Source organism: Poecilia latipinna, unplaced genomic scaffold (assembly GCF_001443285.1).
Source record: "Poecilia latipinna isolate Pla-1442-1.1 unplaced genomic scaffold, P_latipinna-1.0 Scaffold4456, whole genome shotgun sequence".
NCBI lineage: Eukaryota > Metazoa > Chordata > Actinopteri > Cyprinodontiformes > Poeciliidae > Poecilia > Poecilia latipinna.
Genome location: NW_015117072.1, coordinates 2,460 through 13,674, shown reverse-complemented (window position 1 = coordinate 13,674; position 11,215 = coordinate 2,460). Strand labels below are relative to the sequence as shown.

General features: G+C 36.5%; 1 protein-coding gene across 3 annotated transcripts in view; it reads left to right on the top strand.

Moving 5' to 3' along the window:
- Positions 1-3,946, top strand: part of LOC106942659 (storkhead-box protein 2-like) — a 12,582-nt gene extending 8,636 nt beyond the window's left edge. For all 3 annotated transcript variants that reach the window (XM_015025988.1, XM_015025990.1, XM_015025989.1), the window contains one exon: positions 2,590-3,946. In XM_015025988.1, the coding sequence (XP_014881474.1) occupies positions 2,590-2,794 (205 nt within the window). In that variant the 3' untranslated portion in view covers positions 2,795-3,946. The remainder of the gene's footprint in view (positions 1-2,589) is intronic.
- Positions 3,947-11,215: the final 7,269 nt, after the last annotated feature.

Genomic DNA, 11,215 nt, shown 5'->3' with positions numbered 1-11,215 from the left:
TCTCTAAGACTTATTTGCGTCCCATCTCAGATGTTATGCTTTTAGAGACTGATGTGACTGATAAAAAGTAGTGGCATTAGTAATGCCAGGCGGGGAGTGTTCTGCCCAGGCTGGATGTTGGGGATGTTTTGATTAGTTTTAAAAAGAGTTCTATTGGTTTCTCTGTTTTGTTTTGGAGGAGAATTTTAGAGAACAGTGCATTGTGGGTATCAGAGGCTGTTGCAGTTTGGAATACCTGTTGGTAGAGAGAGAGCCTGCCTGTTAATGTGTGAACTGCACCTCCTCTGTTGTCAATCTTTGCTTGCACCTCCGAAAGCAATGGCTGTGAGTCAATCTTCTGTTTTGGTGTTGTCTGTTTTGTTGGTTTATTTTGAGATTGTTTTTTAAATGTTTTTTGTGTTCTAGAAAAGCCATATTCTGAGTTTTTATTTACATAGCAACAGTTGCTACATAACTGCTTTTTAACTGAAGCTCAGGTTAATTCTGTTCAGACACAAGAGGTTTATTCTTTGTATTCAGAGCTGATGTATGTTTGTTTTTCTGTTTCTTGTAGTTTCACTCAACTTTTCATTGAGCTTTCTACACTACTGCTCAAGTTGTGTCAAGAAAACGTATTAAAGGAGCAAGACGCTCAGCTTCCTGGCTCATGAAATTGAGTTTGGCTTGCTGTTGACCTACGTTAACATACAGAGTATCTAACACGTAGTGATAACAGTATAAATGGGTTATAATGATTTTCATTCAATCAGTGTATATTTATATAAATATGTATTGATATTACTTAATAATTTATTAAATAAATTATGAACAGCTGTGTGCTTTGTAATATGCTCTTCATGCATCAATATCAGAATATTCCATTCCTATTCTATTGTTATAGCCACTAAGCATATTTAAATATGCTGAACTATGTATTAAAAACATACTTAAAAAATACAATTGTAAAATCAAATGTAGCTTTGATAGATGTTTGAATATGGTTTCCAGTAACAAAAAAGCGTGTTATGGTCGATTAAATGCGCTGATACGTCATTGTGCTGCTAAACACATGTTGGCTAATGTGGTGAGTGGAGTGGAGTACCGCCCTAAAACTTGTCAGTGACAATAGGCGAGAGCGGTCCATGAGGGTCTATCCTTATATTATGTCTATGATCCTGAGTTACTAAATCATAACTTCCTGATAGCCTGGCTAGCTGATTAATGCTGGTTCTGATTGGTTGTTTCTGACTGAGCTGAGTAATTCTGCAGAACACAGGGAGGAGGCAGAGGAGATTGATTATGTTAGGACAGCGAAAGTTTTAATGCATATCTAAAATCTTTTTTTTTTTTTTTAAGTTACATGCTGCAGCGTTAAGCAGATGTTCAGTGTGAGAGTTCACTGCTGGGTGGAGCAGAAACGGCGCTCCGTCTGTGAAATATTACCACCAGTAGAGAGTAGCGGTGGTCCAAGAGCGAGATCAGAACCAGCGTCTTACACCGCCAGCTCGAAAACTTGAATTATTTTTCGGTTTATTTGTTTAGCTTTCTGACCGTGATGCTAATCCGGGTGACGAGTGTTGGTAGTTGAGCGCTGCTGTACCTGCCGCCCCGGATGTCCACTTGTTCCTGCATTAAGCCTCGATATAGCCAAACTCCGTCAAGTGCCTCTTTTTTAAATGCCATATTATATTCGTTGTGTTGATGCATGTTGATGTGCTTCACTCCCGATGTAATTTTCCGCCGCAACACGCAAACTTTCCCATTCTCTCGGAGCGTTACAGTTCCACACGACAGGATTTGTTGCACATTGTGAAGGAAAGAGGAGATGAGCTGCACATGCAGGCTGAGAAGTGAGATAAATGTGATGCGATCACTGATTATACACTTTTTCATGGAAATCGGCCGATTATAATAGGTGGCCGATCGATCGGCACACCTCTACACTCTTTATCTTTGTGTCTTTTTTGAATTTCCTTATAGGGATATTATGTAAATTCGACATTTTTGAGCATCATGTTATAATCATCCAAAACATACCTGGAGTGTTGTCTTGATTGTTTCATGCATGTTTGAGGAATCTTTGAATGAACGTGGCAGCCATTCAACTGTGCAAAACTCCTGGGTGGCTGTAGCTCCCTTTGAGAGGCAGCTCATCCTCAGAGCTGCAGTTTCCAAGATGCAGGTTTCAACAATATAGATCAGCCCTCCCCTCGACTCCCCCACTCAAATCCTTCAGACTAGCCAGCAAACACCGGGTGCATCTTTTGAGCTATTTATAAGCCACTTCTTATTGCAAACTACAAACGTTGTCAAAGGGTTAATAGACGAGTGATGTTTTGATGACTTCCTGAAGGTGGCATTTCAGAATGAAAATTTTTAAGAGACTAAAGCCCAATTTCAAAGTGTTAAATTATGAAGTTAAATACATATAGCATTTTTCTAACAACTGAAGGTAACACAGTTACTTGATTGTGCCTAGAAAACACATACTACTACCCCTTTAAATATACTGCGTATTAACTCTTGTTAAAACTGCACATTTGTTTTACTGGCAAAATAGCTACCATCTCTGTAGGGACATCTTTTCATGTTTTGTGTCTGTCTTTTCAGAACAAGGGAGAGCTTAGCATCAAACACCTCTTCAATAGTTGAAAGTAACAGACGTCAAAACTTAGCCCTGAGTCCTGGACACCTCAGCACCACAACTGGCAGCGGTCCTCCTTTTTCCTTCCGTGCTGTTTCAGAATCTGCCACCACTCAACAGGAGAAACTACAGAAGCCCACTACCTGCCTTGCGTCAATCACCAGCGTCTAGTATCAGAACTAAGGGCTGAGTGAAGCACAAAGTCAGTGAAAATGGACAGAAAATCCTAGAACTGCTCCACCTGACTGCTACACCATGAAACTGACGGACTGAACTAGGGAAGCTGTGATGGGTCAACCATGGGAAAAAGGATCTAGAACAGTTCTTTTTCTGTCTTGCAGATATCAAAATGTGCAGGTATCAACAAAGACATGCACAAATGAACTGTAACCCACTCGTTAAATTCGGTCTTTTACACACCAGTACTCCAGCATTTTTTTAATCATATATATTTTGGTTGAGGCATGTGTGTGTCAATAATATGTATTATCTGTAATCTCAGGTTGTTGTTTTTTTTCAATCTCATTTCTGTTTTTCCTGGTCAGTGTATCTCCTTCTGCTGGTGCTACACAAATGAGAGCTGCAGCTCTGCTGAGTACTGTTACTGATGCATTCTATTTAGTTGGCTTTTTCAGCTCTGGTGTCATATTAGCCACTTGCAGACACCCTTTAAGGCAAGACAGCAAGAAAAAAAGATTTTTCACACATTGGTATATTTTGTGGTAATTTGACATTCACAAGTCTTATTTCCAGATTTTCTGTAAAACTAACAATTTGTTGATCTTACACTTTTTCAGATAATGTGACAAGTCTTCTAGGTTTGAAAGTATTAGAAAGCAATTTTTACAGCTTTCTAAAATGTGACAAATTTGTGGTTTTATTGCCTTCAAAACTATTTTTTGGTAAAGAGAATGTTAAAGACAATTTTTACTTCTGCCAATTTGGTGCTTCTTAAACAGAGCTTCTTTACAGAAAAGCTTATAAATTTGATGTCTAAAGCCCAACGATTTAGAAAATGTTCAGAATTAGGTGCATTATTATAAACAAATAAGTAACCGTAAAGGAATTTTCTTTTTCCCAGCACTTTCTGATCTATTTAGGAGGTGTACTAGATGACTATCTAGTAACAGAACCTGTAACACATTTATTACAACAATATTCAGGAAGGAGGTGAAGTCAGATGGTTAAAAGCAAGCCTTAGTAATTAGTTCTATTTTATTTCAACTGTGAATTGAAAAATGGATGTTATACATTGATGACCGCCTGTGTGTTGTAAGTAATGCACTACTTAAAAAAATGAGACATTAAATTAATAAGGCATTTAAATTTATTTATATAGTGCCTATTTACTCAAATATTCTCTGAAGGCACTCTTTAAAAAGAAGACATATCAAACATTTTATATGCATAAAATGTACAGTTTCATACTAGCTAATAACTCATCCAGTTAAGTTCAATTTCTAATCAAAATTGGTGGGACAAAAAAGCTTTCTAAGGAAACCCAGTTGGTTGCTTCAAATCACTGACTTTGAAACACTCATTTCTCTTGAATAAGTAGGTAGTGGTAGTTGTTTGGGTTGCAAACAACTATCCAAAGTTAACAATTGCATTAACTTTGCAGCAATCCCTCATAGTGAGAATGCATACAGCCACAGTGGAGACCTCCTGTTTTAAATGGTAACTGAACCTATATAGTGCTTTTCCATTCATTTTACCCACTGAAAGAGCTTTACCCAGGGTTTCCCCCCTGAAAACTTGCTAAGCCCGGTGGTTGGGGCGTCGAGGTGGTCCACCGGCGGTCCACCGTGTTTTTGTATTAAAAAACTGTGGTAACACTTTATTTGATGGGGTGTGCATCAGGCTGGCATGACACTGTCATAAACATGACATAACATCTGAAGAAGTCTTTATGAATGTGTATGACAGTTGTCATGAAGTGTCATTTGGTAAATAATGACACTTTTAATGCAAAGTTACTTTAAAAGTTGCATTAAAAGTCCATTAAAAGAGCCAACTTTGCATTGACTTGTCATTATTTACAAAATCATGCAAAATTGGCATTTTTAATTGACTTTTAATGCAACTTTTACAGTAACTTTGCATTAAAAGTGTTTTTATTTACTGAATGACACTTCATGACAACTGTCATAGACATTCATAAAGACTCCTTCATGTTTATGACAGTGTCATGTCAGCCTTATGCACACCCCATCAAATAAAGTGTTACCAAAACTGTTAAGCAGTAAAAATATTACTGGGTAATTATATGTTATGGGAAAACATCATCTGTTTAAACCCACAGCTAGTCTTAAAAACAACAAATCAAAAAATACAATTAAAATGAATATCAGTTATTTGCACTTTTGTTTAATCCAAATTAAGTCAGCGCCTCCATCAGGCCCCCCAGACCTTCATAAATGCTAACATCTTAACACAGACCACAGATATATAAATGTAGCATTTGTTAATTGAAATTATCAATGCTGCTGAATGTGATGTAATTGTTTCAGCACATATAAATTAAAAGTCTTTAAATTGTTTTACATTTAAATGCAATATTTAAAAGTTCAAAGAACAATATTCATAGATTGTTTTGTTCCCATAGCTACAATCTGATGCTGTGAGTTTAATCTTTTAGTTTGAACTCACATACAAATTAGTAAACTGCAATTATAACTTATTGGTTTTAGGTTGTCAAATTAAACTACTCCTCCTTTCTCAGATTAAATCCAACACAGAAGCTGTTAGTGGTGCTGATGACCTTAGAAACAAAAGGGACCCCTAAATCAAATTCTGCTCAAGGCCTCATGCAGCCTTGGACCGGCCCTGTATGATGAGTTAAATCCGCTGCACTGCCCAGAGATGCGCAACAAACGGGACATTGAATTAAGTGCTGCTAATGTGACTTTAGTTTCTTTCCATTTCGTGTCTGTTAAGTTTTTAATAAGAGTCACATAAACTGTTTTAGTTGTCCGAACTATAAGGGACGAGATCTCATTAACTCTAGCTGACTAAGTGGGCAAAGCATTCGATAGAGTTTGGTGCATCGTGCAACCGGAAAAATAATAATAAAATTATACACTGCTCAAAAAAAATAAAGGGAACACTCAAATAACACATCCCAGATCTGAATGAATGAAATATTCTCATTGAATACTTTGTTCTGTACAAAGTTGAATGTGCTGACAACAAAATCACACAAAAATCATCAATGGAAATCAAATTTATTAACCAATGGAGGCCTGGATTTGGAGCCACACACAAAATTAAAGTGAAATGTTCCCTTTATTTTTTTGAGCAGTATATAAATCCAGCAAAAGCTCCTCACTGGGCTAACCTGCATGATGAGGTTAGCGGTGGTTCGTTAAACCTTAACGCACCGGCCAACCGGGAACACATTCATGAACTGTACAGGGAAGACAGAGCCACATGCTGGGCAGCGTGTTGAGATGTAAACGCCGCACATAATTCTTTGTTCACAATTATAAATCATTCTCACCACGCCCTCAACCTGCACCTCTGAAAGCACGATTCTGTGAAAGGTTCACATAGAGCTGCGCAACCAGAGTTAATACGGTGGGTTTTAAACTCTTACATTGATGTGGAGTTCGCCAAAGAAAACTAATTCCACACAGGGGGTTGATGTAAATATCAACGCAGGTCAGCCTGTGTCCAGTTTGAGTTAAGAGGTCAACTTGTCTGCTGGTCCGCTCTCTTGGCTTTAAATAAACTATAAACTTGACTTTTAGGAATAAATTTGCTCCGCCAGTGAAACGCTCAGAGCAACAAAGACGCTTGTCATCCAGATTAAATAAATTAAAGACTTTTTAAAATAATTAATTTTTCTAACTAAAACAAGCAACGCTTGGCCTTAGTTAGGCCAAGGTGGGGAGTTGGGGGGAGGAAAGCATGGCAGGTAAACCATCTACTCATTCCCACACACATTTATACACTGCAGATTGATAGGCAACTTGGGGTTAAGTGTCTTGCACAGTTGTCCCACAGTCTTTTTCCATAAAGAAACTTTCAGCTGTACCTTCCTCATCGTGGAAGCAGCCATTGGCTATGACTGGCTGATGGTTTGAGAAGATAGACATACAAAACACAAAAGCAAGGATCTAGGAGAAACACTTGTAAGCATAAGTGTTACAAGTGTTAGGGTAACACTTATGCTAACTAAACTAAAGTTTAGCTAAACTTTAGTTTAGCTAAAGTGTTTAGCTAAACTAAACACTTTAGTTTAGCTTGTACTAAACTAAAGTGTAGTTTAGTACAAGCTAACTAAACTTTAAAGTTTAGTTAGCTTGTACTAAACTTTAAAGGGTGAAAAACAGAGCCCACTCATACTCAGCTTCTGCAACTGCGGTATGAACAAGAGTGAATAGAGATAGAGAAAGGTGCGTCAGCTACAGCAAGGGAACATAAAGTTGGTGGCAGCAGTAGCTCAGCTGGTAGTTTCCTTCAGAAGGTGACAGCCAAATGGAATACCAGGTGAGCTTAGCTCCCATGAAAAGCAAAAACACTGAGATAAAGTTAAAAGGATATATAATGCAGAACTGGATAGTAGTAGGATATTTTAACTTGGTGAGGCAAGGTGGTCCAGCAGCATAACTTCTAAGATAGCTCAGAATAACCTATAGTTTTATCAAAAGGAAAAGCTTAGTCCTAAAACTACTGGAAACTGATAAATATGGACATAAGTGACAGCAATGTCTGAGCTGCAGAGATGATTTTCACAGCAGCATGTTTGTCGATTACATCAGCTGTTGACCAGCACAGCTAATTCACCTCGTTTGCTTTTACTGCCCCTTTTCAATTCTCAGACAGCTTTTATAGCTAAAAGCAGAAACACTGAATTTGGGGATGTGATTCTAAAGCAACTTCTCAGAAAAATACATAACACTGCATTTCCACCCTGTGTGAGTCCATTCCAGCATTTGAACTTCATACATTTTATTTGTCAGAGATCTCATAACCCCAGTTGTGATTAGTAGAAGAGATGGTATGAACTTTGTCCTTCTCTTTCTCTCCACTTTGCTCCTGCTCTGTGTCTTCATCATCTATTTAATTCATCTGAGATTTGGGGTTTTACTTTAGGTAGTATTCAATCTTTTGAGCTGCTGATTTGCTTCTCTGTTGTAAAAAGAAGTGCCTTATTGCTATAGTTACACATCATTGCAACTGCCCAAAACTAAAAAGTACAAGCAAAAATTCTTCCTGCTGGGTAGCATTTAAAACCATAGGGAAAATGAGTCCCGAAAGCAAGGTTTTCAACAGAAAAAAGGGAAAGAGTATGTAGAAACAAAAAAAATAAGGAATATAACAGAGCTACTCCAACAAGGTGTTATCTTGTGTAATTCTTGAATCAATGGTGCTATAAATATATCTCATCCTTGTACTTAAAGGTTTATGCAGCACAATACAGAATGCATTTTCCCCCACAGGATTTATACCATTGGCTATGTGACAGTGGCTAACTACTAAAAATGCTAATACCGAATAAATCATTAGGTGAAAACAGGCTTTCATTTCTTGGACATTAAGGTTTGGTTAAAGAGCAACAGTACCCAGACTTATCAAAGACATGAATGTCATTCATTTTTCCAAGATTTAATATTTTATTTGAACAATTGTTTTTTGAAGATAGAATAAATATCCACGAATGAAATAAAAAAACAAAAAAACATTAGTTGCACAAGTTGGTAAGGTATAATTAATTGTGATTGTGTCATTTGCAAACTTTATCTGCAAAAGTCAGCATCTTTCACTCATGACTATAATCTGCAGCTGATCACTTAAACTAGCTAAAAGCCTTCTGGAGAAAGTTTTTTTTTTCAAAGACTGAGCTATTTGGCAGGAATGAGTTCTGATCTCTCTTTAAATAGAGCTTTTAGCTTAAAGCTTTTAAGCTACTAGCTTAAAAGCTTAGGAAGTAGAGAGAGCCGCCATGATAGTTTATTAGCTGTCATTTTGAAATCATGATTTTGTCAGCATATGGGCTTTTTAAAGGTCTCTGTCAGGGAAGCAGACACAATTTGTTGATGGATACCATAAGTATTTTTTTCTCAAGAAGAATTGAAAGCACTTTCCTCTAACAGGATGTATGTATATATTTGAGCCTCTGTGTAATTTTGGCAGCGTGGAGGAGAGAAACTGCGCTAAAGTTCAAGTCCAGTCCTCGAGAGCTGCCATCCTGCAAGTTTCAGATTCATCCCTGCTTCAACACACCTGAATCAAATGACTGGCTCGCTATCAGGCCTCTGTAGAGTTGATCCCGGTCTGTTGGAGTAAGGATACTTCTAAAACTTGCAGGATGGTGGCTCTCGAGGACTGGACTTGGCCACCCCTGACTGATATAAAACTTTATTGGTTTTAATATGGAATGAAACCATTAACATCCATGTCCATCTGTACTCCTGATAGGCACTGTCGCTCAATTGTGAAGCTACTGTTAAGTCACTTTTATTAGAGTATCTGTTGCTGTTTCAATCGTTGCAAAATGTTTTGATATTAGGTAGTTTTGTTTTAAATTAATATATGGTGGATATAAAAAGTCTACACACCCTTGTTCAAATGCCAGGTTTTCATGATGTAAATAAATGACAAGACAAATAATTTCACAACTTTTTTCACCTTAATGTGACCTATAACCTATGCAATGCAATTGAAAAAAACTGAAACTTTTAAATAGAATAGAATATACTTATTTATCCCCAAGGGAAAATTACTTATTAGTTGACAAGCTACTCCATCCAAGGTGTTAAATATTAATAATACAAATATAACCATATTGCACATGCAAATGTGTTAATCTAGAAATAATCTGAGTGCAGAGAAAATTAGTATAAAGTTACTCAGACTTGAGTATTGGACAGTCTAATGGCTACAGGCAGAAATGTGTAGCTCTGTGGTTCACTTTGGTACAATGAGTCTCTGACTGAAGGGGCTCCTGTATCTGGCCAGCATGTCATGAAGTGGATGAGACTCTTTGTCCAAGATGGTCTGCATGTTGGACAGGATCCTTCTCTCTGACACCACAGTCTGCTGGCCTTGTGGATAAGTCTGTTCAGTCTGTTGGTGTCCTCCACCTTCAGCCTGCTGCCCCAGCACACCACAGCATACAGGATGGGGCTGGCAACCACAAGGGAAAAATATAAAATAAAAATATGATTGCATAAATATGAACACCCTTAAACTAATACTTTGTTGCAGCATCTTTGGCTTTTATATCTGTTTATAGCTTTGCAAATTTCTCCAAATCTGACGCCTTGCAAGGAGATTGTCTGTGAACAGCCCTCCTCAGATCACCCACAGATGTTCGGTGGGATTCAGGTGTGGACTCTGGCTGGTATTCCAAAGCCTCGATTTTATTCTGGTGAATCCATTCATTAGTTGATTTAGGTGTGTTCTTTGGGTTACTGTTGTGCTGAAAGATAAAGTTCCTCTTCATCGTCAACTTTCTAACTGAAGGCCGAAAATTTTGTTCATAATTCCTTTTTTTGCCAGCCTTCCTGACCAGTTTTCTTCTCATCTAATCAATTTTGGACAGACGACCTGTCCTTAATGTCCATGTTGCGCCATATTTTCCCCACTTGATGATGATAGTCTTCACCGTTTTCCATAGTATATTTAATTAATTGGAAATTCTATTGTAGCCTTCACCTGACTGACATATTTGAATAATGAGATCCCTCTGATCTTTGGAAGGCCTCTGTGGACCATCCCTGGTGAAAAAATAATGTATTTAAATATATAACAAATATTTTTCTGAAATGCATTTTCAGTATGTTATAAAGTGGATATATTATATTGTATTATATATTGTATTATATTATATATTATATATATTGTATTATATATTATATATAGTGATTGTATTAAAAGTGTAAAATAAATACATTTTTAAAAACATGTTTCCAATACTCTTTTTAAAAATGTATTTTGATACTCTTAATAAAAATTTATTTTTTTTCTAAAATATGCTTTAAATTCTAATTAATTATATTACTAAAATTATACTTTGGATAATCCTTTTAAAAATACACTTTGCATGTATTTGTAAAAATGTATACTTTATATGTAATTTAAAAATATATATCACAAATATATACAAACAATACTTTTCTGAAGTTGTACTTTTGGTAATATTTTCAAATAGGTTATCTCATAATAAATACATTTCAATAATATTTGTAAGTACTTTGTAAATATTGTCTAATTATATTTCAGTGAAATACTTTCAGTGTTTACATACATGCGACTTAATGCTAACAAAGTATGCTTTATTGGGTTCCTTAATAATCGTTTACTATTTTGTTAAAATGGCAATAAACAAACAAAATAATTCAACAGTCCTTATAGTGGAACCTAATGTAACATTGTTTAGCAAAGTAGTAAATAATGTGTTCATGCCTCAAAACATCAAACTTTGACAGTTTAGTGACGGTTCTACAGCAAAACTACTTGTCCTTAACACTAAATGTAGAAGGTAACTTCAGTTTTACATATAACAGAATATGATCTGTTTTTCTCAGTTCTTTAACTAAAACACAGAAGCTATCTTTATCCAATCCATTTTCAGATGTAAGATGT